At 40.0% G+C, this 19,053-nt stretch overlaps 2 protein-coding genes across 4 annotated transcripts; one reads left to right on the top strand and one right to left on the bottom strand.

Moving 5' to 3' along the window:
* Positions 1-698: 698 nt before the first annotated feature.
* Positions 699-13,621, top strand: kcnj11l (potassium inwardly rectifying channel subfamily J member 11, like). 3 transcript variants are annotated; one of them, XM_029758400.1, is made up of 6 exons: positions 699-1,059; positions 1,745-1,936; positions 2,276-2,515; positions 2,749-3,018; positions 5,663-5,870; positions 12,467-12,918. In XM_029758400.1, exons 2-6 carry the CDS (start codon positions 1,775-1,777, stop codon positions 12,916-12,918), a joined length of 1,332 nt encoding a protein of 443 aa, XP_029614260.1. In that variant the 5' UTR covers positions 699-1,059; positions 1,745-1,774. The 3 variants fall into 3 exon arrangements, with proteins under 3 accessions (XP_029614260.1, XP_029614261.1, XP_029614262.1); XM_029758401.1 differs by lacking the exon at positions 699-1,059 and adding an exon at positions 1,081-1,479; XM_029758402.1 differs by lacking the exon at positions 699-1,059 and having other exon boundaries at positions 1,775-1,936; positions 12,467-13,621.
* Positions 13,622-13,850: 229 nt separating this feature from the next.
* Positions 13,851-16,112, bottom strand: cd59b (CD59 molecule (CD59 blood group) b). Its single transcript, XM_029758403.1, has 4 exons — positions 15,973-16,112; positions 15,696-15,772; positions 15,240-15,341; positions 13,851-15,032 (listed from the first exon to the last, which is right to left on the bottom strand). The coding sequence occupies exons 2-4, from the start codon at positions 15,748-15,750 to the stop codon at positions 14,833-14,835; spliced, it is 357 nt and encodes a 118-aa protein (XP_029614263.1). The 5' UTR covers positions 15,751-15,772; positions 15,973-16,112; the 3' UTR covers positions 13,851-14,832.
* Between the last annotated feature and the right edge of the window lie 2,941 nt (positions 16,113-19,053).

Here is a 19,053-nt window from a genome sequence, read left to right as displayed (position 1 = left end):
TGAAAAACGAGTTTTAATGACACCAACCTAAGTGTATGTAAACTTCTGACTTCAACTGTATATAGAGAACAGATCAAACCTTTAATGGTTGAGTGTCAAGCCATGTCCTTTTTATCTGTTTTGCCGTGTAGTGACTGTCAATTTAGAAGCCTTTGTTAGGTGATTGATATGTGGTAGTAGTTTCCTAATAGATCTAAGTGGTAGCGGGTCTTAAACCTTTTCATGTCCATTTGATCTGTTTTGCCCTGTTTTGCCCTGTAATCACTAGAGGTGCAAGTGATATAAAACACCTAGTATTCCTTAATATGATATAATATGCAAAAGTCTACAGCCAACCTGCTTGCTCGAATCCCTTGTAATTACAGTAAAATACTGTAGAAATAATTTTCCTACAGTTTAATGGTAACTTTTACTCTTTTGTACTGTTTCATTGCTCTGGCATCAAGTTACCATGAATATCTCAGTATTGTATTGGCACTATCCAGAGATAGTCAGAGGTATATCATAAGATATATTGTTGTAATTACAATTATTTTGTAATACACTGGACATTTGATTACAGTAAAATATGTGGTACTGTAAAATTGATTACCGTAAAATGTATTACAGTAGCTGTACTGTAAAATAAATTACAGTAACTTACTGGCCAACTGCTGTCAGTAAATTACTGTACATTTTACAGGAAATGAATTACAATGAAATTTACAGACTGTGTGATAAAATTCCAGTTCCCCATAGACACAGAAAGGATCAGCAAATACTACGCCATTCCATTCAATCCCAATCCCAGACTATTAGCAGCTTCTGCATTTCTTTTCTTGTGGAGTTATGACACACTTTTATTACTTTTAATTTCTTTGAATCACAATATTCAATCAATTCAATTGACCTCAACCTGCAAACTGCATTAAGTGCATTGGGGTCAGTGGTCCACTCAGGTTACATTTGACATTCTGCAACAGCGCCAGTACAATGGACTGGGGACACACGTAGCTCCAAAATCATCTTGGTTATTTGTTCAATTTATTTTCCAAAAGACTCACTGCCACTTATATCGAGGTAAGATATGTGTTTATCATATTGTGAAGCAATAGATGTGAAACTCAGTGAATGTAATAATTACAAATGCTACATTCTCATCATCGTCACCACCCTGACTACAGATGTTTACGTCCGCCGCGCGAGCCAGTCACTTTCCTAAATCATGTGCACCTGCTTCTTGTACAGTGCACGCGACTAGATGACATGTGTTGTTAATATTATACACTCGCTTGGCGACTAAATTGTTCAAATTCTAGCATTTTATATAAGCTTGCTAGTAAGCAAGTGTTTCAAAAATAGATGCTTCGTTGTTCGTTCAATTGCCTTCATGGCTGAAGTGGCTAAACTAGCTAGCTGGCTAGACTAGCTAGCTAGCTCGCATAGCCTGATAAAAAATATTATTGCGAATGTCGTTTAATTGTTCAGCTACCTTCAAAGGTACACCGTCATTTGCATATCCAATGACTGCGATAAACCTATGCTAGTGTAGACTATTTTGAAACGTTATAAGCTTAAAAATGAATGACTCATGATATTATGTAATGACTACTGTATGTAATGATTTGGCATCAGGATGCTTTCTTTGCATTAATTGGCCCTAATAGATATCTATCTGGAAAAATGTTTCAGTTGATATATGATGTATTCAATTGACATATTTTGTTTTCACAGATTTTAATCAAATAAAATGTGCTCTTTCCAGAGAAATACATAATATTTCCTCACCAGCAATATGCTGGCCCGGAAGGGCCCACTGCTACCGGATGGGTTCTTTCTGACCCGACTGGCAGAGAATGCCAAGCAGCCCAACCAGTTCAAAACCAATTCCCAACGGGCCAGGTTTATAACCAAGAATGGATCCTGTAATGTGGCCCACAAGAACATTCGCGAGCAGGTCAGAAACATTTTGAAAATGTCGACTTTTCTTGGCTAAAAATCAAGTGTCTCAGAGTAGGAGTAGCTAATCTAGGATCAGGCCCCCCGTCCATGTAATCTTATGCATTGTGATCTAAAAGGCAAAACTGATCCTTTAATGAGCACAACTATTCTGAGACGCTTGATACATATGGATCCCAGATCTCCATTCCACTACAATACTAACCATCTCTAGAATGCAGGCGGAGGAAGCTGGCAGTTAAGCATCATCTAACAAACCCTGTTTGATTTACATTTGATTAACAGTGGAGTTGTACTTGTAATATGGATACTTATTTTCATCTCTTGGCCACCATAGGGCAGATTCCTTCAGGATGTCTTCACGACTATGGTGGACCTAAAATGGCATTACTCCCTCCTCATCTTCACCTCGGCCTTCCTCTGCTCATGGATGCTCTTTGCCATGATGTGGTGGCTCATGGCCTTTGCCCACGGTGACTTGGAACCCCGTGACCCAAACGGGGAGCCCGGGCCCATGCCGTGTGTTACTGCCATTAACTCCTTTACCTCTGCCTTCCTCTTCTCCATCGAAGTGCAGGTAAGCATCCACTTACCAAACCTTTTGACATTGGTTTTGTAAAACATTTTTGCAGATAGTTTTGTACAAACATCTCAAACTACACTTAATGAGACCGTTAGAAAAATTTGATAATTTGCCTACCCTTTTGTCTCACATGAATTAAATTGTCTTTGCTGGTGCACTGTACAATACAGTACAGTGTACACAGTATGTAGTCATTATCTGATTTTACATGTCCATCTGTCCTCCAGGTGACGATAGGTTTCGGGGGGCGAATGGTGACAGAGGAGTGTCCGCTGGCCATCATGGTGCTGATCGTCCAGAACATTCTCGGGCTGATCGTCAATGCTGTGATGCTTGGCTGTGTCTTCATGAAGACTGCTCAGGCTAACAGGCGAGCAGAGACCCTCATCTTCTCCCGGAACGCAGTGATCGCACCACGCCAAGGCCGGCCCACGTTCATGTTCCGCTTGGGTGACCTGCGGAAGAGCATGATCATCTCGGCCACTATCCAACTCCAGGTTATGCTCAGGGCCCAGTTTTTCAAAAGTTATCTATCTGGATTTCGCCTATCGGATAGGATTAAATGCGTAGAAACAGAATGAATAGAACAGAAGTCCCCATTCAAGTCAATGAGTCGTCCATTCTATTCATATGCATTTAATCCTATCTGATACTGGGCCTCAAGATACCAGGGACCTCAAGATACGATATTATCACGACACTTAGGTGCCAATATATGTATTGTGATTCTCACAATTGTGCCTTCAGAAAGTATTCACACACCTTGATTTTTTCCACATTTTGATGTGTTACAGCCTGAATTTAAAATTGATTACATTTAGATTTCTTGTCTCTGGCCTACTGTCACGATCGTCGTAATAATTGGAACAAGGCGCAGCGTGAGTAGCGTTCCACATCTTTATTACAATGTGAAACTTAGCAAAATACAAAAACAATAAATGAACAAACGAAACGTGGAGACAGTGAAGTGCAAATAGGCACCTACACAAAAACAAGATCCCACAAACACAGGTGGGAAAAATAACTACTTAAATATGATCCCCAATTAGAGACAACGATTACCAGCTGCCTCTAATTGGGAATCATACAAATCACCAACATAGAAATAATAACCTAGAACCCCACATAGAAATAATAAACTAGAATAACCCCCAGTCACACCCTGACCTACTTCACCATAGAGAAACAATGGCTCTCTATGGTCAGGGCGTGACACCTACACACAATACCCCATAATGTCAAAGTGGAATTATCTTTTTAGAAATGTTTACAAATTAAGACAAAATGTAAAGCTGAAATGTCTTGAGTCAATAAGTATTCAACCCCTTTGTTATGGCAAGCCTAAATAAGTTCAGGAGTAAAAACAAGTCACATAATAAGTTGCATGAACTCTCTCTGTGTGCAATAATAGGGTTTAACATGACTTTTGAAAGACTACCTCATCTCTGTACCCCACACTTAAAATGATCTGTAAGGTCCCTCAGTTGAGCAGTGAATTTCAAACACAGATTCAACCACAAAGACAAGGGAGGTTTTCCAATGCCTTGCAAAGAAGGTAGATGGGTAAAACATTAAATATCCCTTTGAGCATGGTGAAGCTATTAATTACACTTTGGATGGGATACATAGCGTTATGTTTGGGGCACATCCAACACATCACTGCGTACCAATCTTCATATTTTCAAGCATGGTGCTGGCTGCATCATGTTATAGGTATGCTTGTTATCGGCAAGGACAACAGAGCTTTTTGGGATAGAAAGAAACGGAATAGAGCTTAGCACAGGCAAAATCCTAGAGGAAAACCTGGTTCAGTCTTCTTTCCAACAGACGCTGGGAAACAAATTCACCTTTCAGCAGGACAATAACCTAAAACACAAGGCCAAATATATACTGGAGTTGCTTACCAAGATGACATTGAATGTTCCTAAATGGCCTCGTTACAGTTTTGACTTAAATTGGCATGAAAATCTATGGTAAGACTTGAAAATGGCTGTCTAGCAATGATCAACAACCAACTTGACAGAGCTTGAAGAATTTAATAAATAATAATGTGCACATATTGTACAATCCAGGTGTGCAAAGCTCTTAAGAGACTTAACCAGAAAGACTCACTGCTGTAATCACTGCCAAACAGGGGGTTGAATACTTATCGAATGAAGATATATTAGTGTTATATTTTTCATGCATTTTTTACATATGTTAGAATTTTATTTTGTGTAGATCATTGACAAGAAAATTATAATTAAATCAATTTTAATCCCACTTTGTACCACAAATAAATGTTGCGTTTCGATACAGATATTATTGTGATTCGATGTTCCAAACATTGCTCACCATATGTCTGCAGGGAGAGAGCCATGAGAAAACGAGTTTTCATCAGTCATGGAAATAAGTACTGAAAACAAATTGGCTCCCTATTTAAAAAGAAGATGGAGAACAATCTTTGAGGGGGAAAAAAAGAGTTTTGGTGTAGGTACAGCCAACTAGCGCAAAAATAATGTTGCGATATTGTCAAACTGATACGATATATCGTCAAAAATAATATTTGACCCTGCTGGTCATCTATGAACGTTTAAACATCTTGAAGAACAATCTGTCCTTAAATGGCCACGTACTCTTATAATCTCCATCCATGGCCACCCCTCAGAGCCTGGTTCCTTTCTCGGTTTCATCCTAGGTTCCGGCCTTTCTAGGGAGGTTTTCTAGCCACCGTGCTTCTACATCTGCATTGCTTGCTGTTTGGGGTTTTAGGCTGGGTTTCTGTATAGCACTTTGTGACATATTCTGATGTAAAAAGGACTTTATAAATACATTTGATTGATTGATCTCGATATGTAACTATAATTTCTTCCCCCGATCACTAGTAATTGGGACCATCAGCGTAAATGTGAGGTGCTAGTTTTGGGTTCAAATGCAGTATGTTCACACTGTTATTACTGTGCAATAACCTCTTTAATCACAAAATGTACATTTATGGGTTATGTATGGTTATGAAAGTTTTTTCAATAAGTGCTCAGTTAGGTAGCTGATAATGGTTTTAACAGATGACCGATATCATGTGAAACCATTGACGGTACTTGAGCTGTAGTGAGTGATGAGGAGCTCTCTAACATGTCCCCTCTCTCTGTCTGCCGGTGGCAGGTGATCCGCCGGACGGTCACCACTGAGGGTGAGGTGATCCCTGTCTGCCAGCTAGATATCCAGGTGGAGAATCCCCTTAGGAGCAACGGCATCTTCCTGGTGTCCCCTCTCATCATTAGTCACACCATAGAACGTGGCAGCCCACTCTATGAGGTCTCCGCCCACTCCCTGGCCACAGAGGACATGGAGATCATTGTTATTCTTGAAGGTAGGATGGGAGATGATGATGTGTTGTTCATAGGGATGGAACGATTCACCAATACGCATCGGTCCCCGGTTCAAATGTTTAAGAGCTGGTGCATCAGTCCGCGGGAGCCCAAACCGATTCAACTGCAGCATGAATTGGACAAAAAATCGTTTGAAACATTACGAACTGCTGGTTTACTAATGTTTATTACTCAGAAAATAACCCTAATCTTTAGTGACTGAATTGATGCGTCCTCTCCTTCAGTAGCCTGTCAAACTAGTCAGAACACAGCGCAGCTGCTCGGGCCAAGGAAAGCCTATCCTTGATCTAAAATGTGTATCTGTGCAGCACCTTCAGCATTCAATTGCGTGTGAAATGGCTTTTGTAATGTCAAATCATTGTTGGGTGATGCTACCAAATGCACTGTAGAAAAATGTGTATTACCGGCAGAGTTGTGTAGACTGGAGTGGACACAACTCACATCTTGCTTATTGCACATCTTACCGCTGATTTGGGCTTTTCGATTGCCATGTTCACTATAATAAATTGTTTTGGTAGTTTTGCGTTAACCCATTACATTCGTGGGAATTGGCCTACAGTGCATTCAGAAAGTATTCAGACCCCTTCCATTTTTCCACATTGTGTTACGTTACAGCATAATTCTAAAATGTATTAAATTAATTATTTTCCTGATCAATATACACACAATACCCCATAATGACAAAGCGAAAACAGGTTTTGACAAACGTTTGCTAATTTATTACAAATAAAAACAGAAATACCTTATTTACATAAGTATTCGGACACTTTGCTATGAGACTCGAAATTGAGCTCAGGTGCATCCTGTTTCCATTGATCATCCTTGATGTTTCTACAACTTGATCTCCAAGACAGGAATGTGTCGAGGCACAGATCTGGGGAAGGGCACCCAAAAGATTTCTGTAGCATTGAAGGTCCCCAAGAATACAGTGGCCTCCATCATACTTAAAAGGAAGAAGTTTTGAACCACCAAGACTCTTCCTAGAGCTGGCCACCTGGCCAAACTGAGCAATCAGGGGAGAAGGGACATATACAGGGAGGTGACCAAGAACCCAATGGTCACTCTGACAGAGCTCCAGAGTTCCTCTGTGGAGATGGGAGAACCTTCCAGAAGGACAACCATCTCTACAGCACTCTACCAATCAGGCCTTTATGGTAGAGTGACCAGATGGAAGCCACTCCTCAGTAAAAGGCACATGACAGCCCGCTTAGAGTTTGTCAAAAGGCACCTAAAGGATTCTCAGACCATGATAACCAAGATTGAACTCATTGGCCTGAATGCCAAGTGTCACGTCTGGAAGAAACCAGGCACCTCTCATCACCAGGCCAATACCATCCCTACGGTGAAGCATGGTGGTAGCAGCATCATGCTGTGGGGATGTATTTCAGCGGCAGGTACTGGGATCGAGGGAAAAATGAACATAGCAAAGTACAGAGAGATCCTTGATGAAAACCTGCTCCAGAGCGCTCAGGACCTCAGACTGGGGCAAAGGTTCACCTTCCAACAGGACAACGACCTTAATCACACAGCCAAGACAACGCAGGAGTGGCTTCGGGACAAGTCTCTGAATGTCCTTGAGTGGCCCAGCTTGAACCCGATCTAACATCTCTGGAGAGACCCGAAAATAGCTGTGCAGCGACGCTCCCCATCCAACCTGACAGAGCTTGAGAGGATCTGCAGAGAAGAATGTGAGAAACTCCCCAAATACAGGTGTGCCAAGCTTGTAGTGTCATACCCATGAAGACTCCAGGCTATAATCGCTGCCAAAAGGGGCTTCAAAAAAGTACTGAGTAAAGGGTCTGAATAATTATGTAAAACAAAACAAAAACTGTTGTTGCTTTGTCATGATGGGTTATTGTGTGTAGATTTAATTTAATACATTTTAGAATGAGACTGATGTCACAAAATGTGGAAAAAGTCAAGGGGTCTGAATACTTTCCGAATGCACTGTATATGGATAGGGCTAAATTGAAATGTTTCTTACAGAATAAAAATGAAAAGCATATTGCATAACCATGGTAGCAATTGAAAGGGAACAGTTTGGAGATGATGGGGAAATTATTAGATCAAAATTGAGGACACAACCATTTACCTGACACGACTGAATCCAAATATTACACTGTTGATTTTATGTGGATTTTACATTTACTGTACTTTGCTGCATTCAGTGATAACGAAATCAGAAAATACTCTGGATACATTCAGTAACATGATAAGAATATTCCTGGAAAATGTGGGGTAGGTGCAACATAAGACAAAAAAATGACAAGGGTTTGAGTGCGAGGACTCACTGGTGTGTCCAAGTGACCACACACTTCTCCAAAGTGTGCACGGCTCCTTAGTAATTTTAATGCACTTTTATGACTCAAAGAAAAGTCTTCAACTATAACCACGATTCCATCCACAGTGTTTATGCATGTAAAGTCATACCGTATAAAAAAAAAAATGAAAGCTGTGATGGAAACATGTAGTTTCGGTACAATTTTATAAATGCCGACAGATCATTTGTTCATTTGACATGGTGAGATCTTTTTGTGTCTGTAAAATTCATTATGTGAGAAATGGTGGTGGAAATGCCTTTATGTGCAAATATTGATATAATAATCATCATATCTAAGTAAACTTGGAGTCACTTGATGACATGGTGTGTGGTCCTCCCACTACGACTCTGGAAACCATGCAGTCTGTTAGGCTACAGATTAAGTAAGTAGTGATGCACCGATATGACATTTTTGGCCAATACCGATATCCAATATTTTCCTTGCCCCCCCAAAAAACGATACCGATAACCGATATTTAAAATTTTTGCTGCCTTTTAAGCATTCTAGTACAGTTAAATAGTTAACACACATGGATGCAGCGGTCTAAGGCACTGCATCTCAGTGCAAGAGGCGTCACTACAGTCCCTGATTCGAATCCAGACTGTATCACATCCGGCCGTGATTGGGAGTCCCATAGGGCAGAGCACAATTGGCCCAGCGTCGTCCAGGCCGTCATTGTAAATAAGAATTTGTTCTTAACTGACCCGCCTAGTTAAATAAAGGTTACACACACACAGACCACTGACCAAAAAGTTATTTTGTTGGCATTTACATAAGACCCCATTACCAGTAAAACATAATCAAATCCTATTTCTTTTACTTACTTACTGTGCTGTTTCGTTGTTCATTTGTAAAGTCGTGTCATTCTCAACCAGGATTTCTATGGAACGCCGTTTGGGTCTTTGCGTGTAAAAAAAGATACACGTCAAATAACACTATTTGATGTGTCAAATAACATGACATAATCTGTTTCAGTAGCTATATAGTTAGCTAGCTAGCTAACTATATAGCTAGTTAGCTAGCTAACTATATAGCTAGTTAGCTAGCTAACTATATAGCTTGGTGTCATTATCTAAAATAACCCTAATTTATAAAACAGTTCTGATTTGATTAATGGTGGTCGCTAGCCACAATAAGGATTAGCAACAATAGTGGACTTTGCTGTTAGCCTTCAAAATAAAAGTATGGCATAATTCTACTATTTGTATTACTTTGCATCACTGTCAATGACATACTTTTATTTTGAAGGCTAACCGCAAAGTCCACTATTGTGCCTAATCCTTATTGTGGCTAGCTTCACAACACATAACCCGGTCCCGTCGAGCCTCACTAGTCAGATGAAGCTAGCTGGCTGCTTATATCGTTAGCTTTGGGCAACAGGGTTAAGTAGCTGGCTAGCTATTTATTTTCATGAACTGAAGTTCAATTTCAATAAGCGAACAACAAGTGGCAACCTAGCTAATACTTACTCACAAGGATTCCTAAATCATTGTTAAGAATAATGAAAATGACTGCAGTTTCTACTAGTAATTGTTTTCAGGCTGGTTGTATTGGTGCTAGCTAGGTACCAAGCTAATTTCCTGATATCCAATTGGTAGTTACAGTCTTGTCCCATCGCTGCAACTCCGCTATGGACCTGGGAAAGGCCAAGCGTCCTCCGGAAAACAACCCTGCCACTGCTCGTTTAATCCGGAAGCCAGCCACACCAATGTATCGAAGAAAACACCGTCCAGCTGGCGACTGACGTCAGCGTGCAGGATCCCGGCCCGCCACAAGGGGTCGCTAGAGTGCAATGGGACAAGGCAGTCCCGGCTGGCCAAACCCTCCCCTAACCCGGACGACACTGGGCCAAGTGTGCGCTGCCTCATGGGTCTCCCGGTCACGTCCGGCTGTGACACAGCCTGGGATCAAAGTGACGCCCGGGTCTGTAGCGACGCCTCAAGCACTGCGAAGCAGTGCCTTGGACTGCTGCGCCACTCGGGAGGCCTGCCTCGTCACTTTTACCCCTACTTACTAGTCAAAAGTTTGGACACACCAACTCATTCCAGGGTTTTTGTGTATTTTTACTATTTTCTACATTGTAGAATAATAGGGAAGACATCAAAACTATGAAATAACACATGGAATCATGTAGTAACCAAAAAAGTGTGAAACAAATCACAATACATTTTATATTTGAGATTCTACAAAGTAGCAACCCTTTGCCTTGATGACTGCTTTGTACACTATTGGCATTCTCTCAACCAGTTTAATGAGGTTGTCACCTGGAATGCATTTAAATTAATAGGTGTGCCTTGGTAAAAGTCAATTATTGGATTTTCTTTCCTTCTTAATGCATTCGAGCCAATCAGTTGTGTTGTGACAAGTTAGGGGTGGTATACAGAAGATATCCCTATTTGGTAAAACACCAAGCCCATATTATGGCAAGAACAGCTCAAATAAGCAAAGAGAAATGACAGTCCATCATTACTTGAAGACATGAAGGTCAGTCAATCTGGAAAATTTCAAGAACTTTGAAAGTTTCTTGAAGTGCAGTCACAAAAACCATCAAGCACTATGATGGAGCTGGCTCTCATGAGGACCGACCCAGAGTTACCTCTGCTGCAGAAGATAAGTTCATTAGAGTTACCAGCCTCAGAAATTGCAGATCTAATAAATGCTTCAGAGTTCAAGTAACAGACGCATCTCAACATCAACTGTTCAGAGGAGGCTGCGTGAATCAGGCCTTAATGGTCAAATTGCTGCAAATAAACCACTACTAAAGGACACCAATAAGAAAAAGAGACTTGCTTGGGCCAAGAAATACGAGCAATGGACATTAGACCGGTGGAAATCTGTCCTTTAGTCTGATGAGTCCAAATTTTGGATTTTTGGTTCCAACCGCCGTGTTTTTGTGAGACGCAGAGTAGGTGAACGGATGATCTCTGCAGGTGTGGTTCCCACCGTGAAGCATGGAGGAGGATGTGTGTTGGTGTGGGGAGTGCTTTGCTGGTGACACTGTCAATGATTTATTTAGAATTCCAGACACACTTAACCAGCATGGCTACCACAGCATTCTGCAGCAATACACCATCCAAACTGTTTTGCGCTTAGTGGGACTATCATTTGTTTTTCAACAGCACAATGACCCAACACACCTCCAGGCTGTCTAAGGGCTATTTGACCAAGAATGAGAGTGATGGAGTGCTGCATCAGATGACCTGGTCTCCATAATCCCCCGATCTCAACCCAATTGAGGTGGTTTGGGGTGAGTTGGACCGCAGAGTGAAGGAAAATCAGCCAACAAGTGCTCAGCATATGTGGGAACTCCTTCAAGACTGTTGGAAAAGCAATCCAGGTGAAGCTGGTTGAGAGAATGTCAAGAGTGTGCAAAGCTGTCATCAAGGCAAAGGGTGGCTACTTTAAATAATCTCAAATATAAAATATATTTGGATTTAACACTTTTTTTGGTTACTACATGATTCCATAAGTGTTATTACATAGTTTTGATGTCTTCTTTAGTTAGAATAATTAGAAATATAAACTGACTTTTTAGGCCTTATCAATAGCCCAGTGAATTTAATCATGCTTATTGACTATGTTTGGCATGTCCATGTCCAGACTGCAATTTACAGTAGGTTTTGCTCCTATATCAGTGCGAATGCTTTAGCCTATGTTTAACAAAGTATTTCCATATTGAAGCAATGCAATGAGAACAATCGGGACTACAAACATGTTCAACATATTTAGAAAATTTGGGGCAAACTAGGCTATAACGGACTAACATTTTAATTAGAGTTTATGACTACGTAATACATAAGACTGTAAATACACAACTTGAAGCAACCAAATATTTACCCATGGAGCACGTTCTGAGTGAGGGGCCAAGCCTCGACACACACACAACTTGTTTATTCATCAAAACCCAGCCCTTTTGCACCACCGCCAGCTACTGTGCCCATAATTCTGGTTGTGAAAACAACAAAAATATTCCTGACGCCAGCACTAACATTTACCATTGCGTTAGGTTTGTTAAAATAGAGCCTACAACCTTCAAGTGAAAGTTCACTCCAAAATCAAAGTTTGTCAGATGTTTTCAGACCTCAAGTGGTCTACTGTAGCCCTTCAAATTATAGTTTTTTTTGTATACTCTTTCATGTCTACAGTATCACAAACAGTTCAATTAATTTTGAATTTCATTCTAAGTAATCAATAATTTGTGGTATTCTGATTTGTCAAAAACAAATGACTGATTTATTGTCTTTGTTGATTGACAGGTGTGGTGGAGACCACAGGTATCACCATGCAGGCGCGTACTTCCTACACCCCCGAGGAGATTCTGTGGGGCCGGCGTTTTGTTTCCATCATGACGGAGGAGGATGGCCGCTACTCAGTGGACTACTCGAAGTTCGGGAATACGGTCCCTGTGCGCATGCCCGCCCTCAGCGCCAAGGAGCTGGACCAGATACGAGGAGTGCAGGAGGGGGACGTGCCTGAAGGCCAGCTACAGGGCTGGGGATTGGTCAGGGCTGGCAGGGGAGGGTTCCGAAGAGGGGGACGGACTTGTGATAGCAGCTCTGCCTCCCGGCCCTGGTATGCAGCACAGCCAGAGAAAGAGGAGCATGTGAAAGCAAAGGAGAAGAATGGGCAGAAGAAAACAGTTCAGCTGGAAGTGATTGGTCGAAAGATTGAGGTGGAAGGTCTGGGAGACTTTAGTGACAGAGAATAGTAAAATTGATGCCTGAAAATAAGGTACATGTATTGATATAATGCTCTAGTGAAATGATTACCTTTGTTTTCATTTTTATTTTTGTAAATAGTTGTGTTGACTTAGGACTTTATTCAGTCCACACCACGGAAGTTTAGTTTTACAGCTGATTGAAATTTAAAGGCAATGTTCCCGCTTTAGCGGAGACTGCATTCATGGTAAACGTTGCATATGTTGGCCCAATCAGAAATTACCTTTACATTTCTATTGCGGGATCTGTAACCCCTCAGCTTTACAGATTGAATAGAGCCCTTAGTCAACATTATTGTCATTCTTATTTTACCTTAATTTATGTTAAGTTAAATTGTAAGAAAGCACAAAGTGTAGACTCAAGTTCCTTATTATAATCACAATGGAGAGGGTTCCCAGAATCCTTTTTAGACCCCACTGCATCCCACATAATACCACGGGATGTTTTTAATATATGTATTTATTTGTATTTATTGATAACCAATATTTGATGTGAACATTAAATAATATTCCAAATGTTATGCTAACAACTGGTGTAATTTAATTTCGGGCACATTATTGGCTGGTCAACCATTCACAGTGCTCCTGTGTATAGCAACTTTCCCTACCCACATCCGTCCCGACAAACTCATAAAAAAATAATAATAAATTGAAACAATTTCCAGAAAAAATAAACTGTTTAAATAGTTAAATAATTAAAAGGTGCACTTGGCCGTACTTTCAAAAGTGTGTCTTAAATTGCAGTGTGTTGATGGAGAATCCAATACTATTGTTGCTTTTTTGTTGTTGCTAGCTAGTAAGCTAGCTGCTGGTTGAACGTTGTATTGAGGAAACTTAACAGTCCATTTATGGCAGCTACAGGCTACTGTGGATAACCTCCTTGCTATTATAAACAGGGTTAGAAAGAAATGGGAAACAGTCTCTTTCAAATACCGGTAGGTCATTTTATTGGTTTGGGTGAGTCTTTTACAAGTGAGAATAAAACTGATTGACAATTTACAACTTTTAACATGGTTTTAAATGTTATTGAAACATATTTCTTATCACAACTTAAAACACTGGGGAAATATATTTTCAGCTTAAATTTTTTTCAGTCTTGACTTGGGTGAGTAGGTGCCTAGGTGGGTGAATAGACTACTAGCATATCCCATCTGATCTGTGCAGCCTATCTTCACGACTATTCTGCGTTCCTAGTGAAATTGATTAATCATCATGGTAAAATGAGGTTGTAGTAAGTCTACATAAAGTGGGAGGAAACCCTCCTTCAGACTACAGTATGGATAGACATTTTACATTACATTTTAGTCATTTAGCAGACGCTCTTATCCAGAGCGACTTACATTTAATAATGATTTTTTTTCTTCCGTACTGGTCCCCCGTGGGAATTGAACCCACAACCCTGGCGTTGCAAACACCATGCTCTACCAACTGAGCCACACGGGACCTATGCATGTACTATGTTCCCGGTTATTCATTATTGGATGAACGAGGTTGTCTTAGCCTGATGCTTCTAAAGCTAATGGCCTAACCCAAATATGCACATAACTGTCAAGTATCAATTTACAACAACCAAAGTAAATAAACAAGTAGATTTCTATTTTGAGTGTTCCTCTAGGTTAGTTCACTGAAAAAAAAGCATTTGAGAAAACAGGAAGACTGCAGCTAAGTCGGACATTGTTCATCCACAATTTAAACAACAAATTTACATTTTTCATTTACATTTTAGTCATTTTAGCAGACACTCTTATCCAGAGCGACTTACAGTAATGAATGCATACATTTCATCCATTTCATTTCTTTAATTTAACTCTATCAACAATAACATAAAATCATATTACTGACTGACTGCAATCAATCTCCAGCTCCATTGACGGCTCTGCGTCAGCTGTGCATGGCAGTTGGAGCTCACAGTGAGGACCACCAGAAGACCAATAGTGACCCCATCAAAGCGAAAACTGGTCCTCTCGTGGCAATAGTGGTACTACTATTACACAGGTTGCTGCTGCAACACCGGTACGTGAATCCGGAGACTGCAGGGAACATCTGGGACAGCCGAGAATTGTCACAATCTGTGTATCTGATACACTGTCGAATTGTCTTCCCACCTATAAAGAATAAAATGTTATTCAATTACAATCAAATGCCTTAGACCTAAAATAGGAATATACAAAATGTTTCAGCCAATGTCCTACATATGGTGTAATTAGATTTAAATGTAAATTCTACCCACCTAAAAGCCTATAGCAAACTTATATTTACATTACATTTTAGTCATATAAGACACTCTTATCCAAAGTTACTTAAAAACACACCTCTTTCACTCAGAGATAAACAGGAATCTTCATAAGTGCAGTCTTGAACATTTTCACAGCGGCCTGTGTAATCGGAGCACTTGAAGCACCGAAGTGCACAGCCTAAAAATATATATATTTTCATGAGTAGGTTATTTGAAGTCAGAGATATTTTTCAAACATCCAACTTATAAATGTAGTTTGCATCGCTCTGCGAGTACAATTAAGTTTTCATGGCTCCGAGGCAAGAAAACGTTTTCAGTGATCTTAAGAATTAACCTAGAAACTGCAATTGTTTTCATGCAACATATTAAACATATCACAGACATATCATATATAACATGTCACAAAATGAAGCTATTCTTACAATGAATGAGTTGTTTTAGTATTCCTCATCTTTCACCAAAAGGCGTGATATAGCATTAGTCAAACCTCATACAGCAATTTAAAAGCTCACTACAGCCAAAGTGCACTTACCCAAATCGAGTATCCCAAAACAGACCACCAAGCAAAGTCCAAGGGAGCGCTTCATTTTTGCTGCCTTGTAATGTCCCCTAAATATAAGACCGTATTCTTTAGGAACATTTCAAATCTGCAGACAAACTAGATCAAACACATGAATCATCAAGCTGTATCGTTCTTGTAGCAGTCAGTATGTAAAGTCTTAACCATTCCCAGATACCCTCCAAGAATACAAAGGGAATTAAGACAAAGGTTAAATTAGGTTGCTAACTAGGATACAATCAATACTCACACCTAATCTATTGATTAGCGTTATGCCTCCTCCAAGTTCAGCATTAAATGACCGGCAGCAGTCAGGCTGATCTATCTAATATGAAGACTTCTTTGTCCAGTACAAAGGTTCTCTGTCAAACACAGCTCCTCCCCCAGCCCCCAGAGGAACTGTTCAATTGTGTCTTATTGGTTCTGGCATTCTTTCTATGGATGATATTTCAACAAAACGTGCACCCAGAATACAAATATAATTGTATGCGCATTTTATTAAATGTCATATCAAGATGTATTTTACTTTCCTTACTCTAGTTTTCAGGCCAACCTATGAAAGGGTACCCTTGGTCACTTTGCTGTACCTCAGCTAGAAAACAAACCGATCCGTCAAAATGTAAAAAATGTACTTCATTAATTCAAGTACCTTGTGTTATTACAAATGTGTGTTGCTCCCTGGGAACATTATCCCTCCAACAACAATGTAGCAAAGTCTAGGGCATCAGAGTACCCTGCACTATTAAGTAACTGGTCTGGAAGGTAGCCTACAAGCGACTGTCAACATTTCATATACATTTGCTGGAATATGGAGTGTTTCATATGATCAGCAAAATCCTTATATACCTAAAATCTTTTTAGAAATGGCAATGGTTTGTGTATTGGTGTTGCCTGCCTAAAGTTGGATAGGGAACTACCAGTCACTGGGGATGACACACTGATTATTCAGACATCTTTTCAGTACGCCCAGCTGGTGTTTACAAAAGGCATACTGTATGTTCAGTGTCCATCTGTGTTCTGTATACAGATATCTAGAAGTCCAATTCTTCACCTCTCTATGGGTCTCGTGTGTAAGCATTTGAATGTGATTGATATCAGTTTGTGCTTTTGACAATATTGCATTGAGAACACTTTTTTCTTCCAAGGGAACAGAAGTATGCGATTTATGCAATTAATGTAACAAATGGTTAGTCTTGCAGAATAGAATAACTAATGCAAGAAAGCCATGCCATCTGCACTCTTTCGAGACAAAGTGGACGTTATGACGACAAAATAATTGGCCCAGCCACTTATCGTTATTGATGGGCCTCAACAAAGACTACTTGATTGGCCTCTTGCTTGTAGGCATGTATACTATTCTACATGATGCTGGGTTTATGTAGAACAAGAGCATTATTTTGTACAATGAAATCTCTATAAAAAATAAGTTATAAAATGACATAAGAAATAAATCATTACTTCAGCTTAGTTTCCGCTTGATTTGTGAACCTCATGATTGAAACTAAACTATCCAGACAAAGCTTTGCTTTGAGCACAATAGTTTCTTCATGATGAACAAATAGTTAAAATACCATGGAAAATATTTTATTAAACAATTATTTGCGCCATATAGATATTCTTACAATGTCAATTACAGGGGGTCTATACATTTTCATATTTTAATGTATACATGTCATATGAATATATATATATGTACACGCTATACTCATGTTCACAGACAGGTTTATATGTTTCCAGTGTTAAATGTATCCAAACAGGTACCACTGAACTGTTAGATTAATTAGTAACATTTTACATGAAGTACCCTTTAATGGGAGTTGTGCACTGTAATCAACTACTATGGTTATTAATAATGGTATAGCGGCATCATGCACCTCAAAAATCTGAGAGGGCACAAGTATGTGAGGATGGCTGGGGGAGTGGTCCATAGGCCCCCCGTCTGTAAATTTAAGAACTTTCACTTTTTCAAACACCTGAAACACCCTTTTCCTGCAATCTAGAGCCATAATCATTATGTTTAAGTCTACGTAAAAAATATATATTTTTCTGCACATCTAAGCATACGTCTTGAACAGTCTGTATGCTTCTGACTGATTTAAAAAAAAAAAAAAAAGATGCTTCTCTGCAAAGATTGAAAGGAATGCAAGTCTTATTCAGTACATTTAGTAAAAGGTTTGCTTTTCGAAAGTCTACCGACCTTGCCAGCAGGCATGCAAGCTAAGATAGTTAGACAAGCTAGCTACTCGAACTTCACTGATAGCCTGAAATGTCTTCTTGGTAGCTAGTTATGAGGTTGGGAATCTATCTGGGCTAACTAAAGCCAATTTCATAATATTGCTAGGTGGCTAGCAGTTTTAAAGAGAAACAACAAAAAAAATGTATATTTTTGTATTTATTTTTCAACAGGACAAATCTGAGGGGGCACGTGCCCCTGTGCTCACTTTGGGCATGACGCCTCTGGCTGCATAATCACACTATTTGACAAAATGACTATTCCAATCTGAATGTCTTATACACTATGTTTCTGAACTACATGTTAATTAATAATGAATTGTTTTTAAACTATACTGAACAAAAATATAAAACGCAACATGAGACAATGATTTTACTGAGTTACAGTTCATAAAAGGAAATCAGTCAATTTAAATAAATGCATTAGGCCCTAATCCATGGATTTCACATGACTGGGAAGGGGTGCAGCCATGGGTGGGCCTGGGAAGGCATAGGCCCACCCACTGGGGAGTCAGTCCCAGCCAATCAGAATTAGCTTTTACCCACAAAAGGGCTTTATTACAGACAGAAATACTCCTCAGTTTCATCAGCTGTCCAGGAGACTGGTCTCAGACCATCCCGCAGCCGAAGAAGCCGGCTGTGGAGTTCCTGGGCTGGCGTAGTTACACGTGGTCTGCGGTTGCGAGGCTGCTTGGACGTACTGCCAAATTCTTTAAAACAACGTTGGAGGCGGCTTATGGTAGAGAAATTAACAAATTGTCTGGCAGCAGCTCTGGTGGACATTCCGGCAGTCAGCGTACCAATTGCACGCTCCCTCAAAACCTGAGACATCTGTGGCATTGTGTTGTGTGACAAAACTGCACATTTCAGAGTGGCCTTTTAAGGTCTCCCGCACAAGGTACACCTGTGTAATGATCATGCAGTTTCATAAGCTTCTTGATATGCCACACCTGTCAGGTGGATGGATTATCTTGGCAAAAGAGAAATACTCACTCACAGGGATGTAAACAAATGTGTGCACAACATTTGAGAGGAATCAGCTTTTGGGCGTATGGAAAATTTCTGGGATCTTTTATTTCAGCTCATGAAACCAACACTT

Source organism: Salmo trutta, chromosome 7 (assembly GCF_901001165.1).
Source record: "Salmo trutta chromosome 7, fSalTru1.1, whole genome shotgun sequence".
Classification (NCBI taxonomy): Eukaryota; Metazoa; Chordata; class Actinopteri; order Salmoniformes; family Salmonidae; genus Salmo; species Salmo trutta.
Note: the sequence above shows the minus strand (reverse complement) of the source record. Positions and strands in the feature narration are given on the sequence as shown.

What these genes read in the sequence shown, in the direction of transcription:
- kcnj11l (XM_029758402.1), top strand. Translation starts at nt 1,775, where the DNA reads ATGCTGGCCCGGAAGGGCCCACTGCTACCGGATGGGTTCTTTCTGACC. An exon ending in TCTTCTCCATCGAAGTGCAG is followed by an intron (nt 2,516 to 2,748) that starts GTAAGCATCCAC and finishes TCTGTCCTCCAG; the next exon opens with GTGACGATAGGTTTCGGGGG. An exon ending in CGGCCACTATCCAACTCCAG is followed by an intron (nt 3,019 to 5,662) that starts GTTATGCTCAGG and finishes TGCCGGTGGCAG; the next exon opens with GTGATCCGCCGGACGGTCAC.
- cd59b (XM_029758403.1), bottom strand. Translation starts at nt 15,750, where the DNA reads ATGAAGCGCTCCCTTGGACTTTGCTTGGTGGTCTGTTTTGGGATACTC. An exon ending in TTTTGGGATACTCGATTTGG is followed by an intron (nt 15,342 to 15,695) that starts GTAAGTGCACTT and finishes ATATATTTTTAG; the next exon opens with GCTGTGCACTTCGGTGCTTC. An exon ending in TTTATCTCTGAGTGAAAGAG is followed by an intron (nt 15,033 to 15,239) that starts GTGTGTTTTTAA and finishes TATTCTTTATAG; the next exon opens with GTGGGAAGACAATTCGACAG.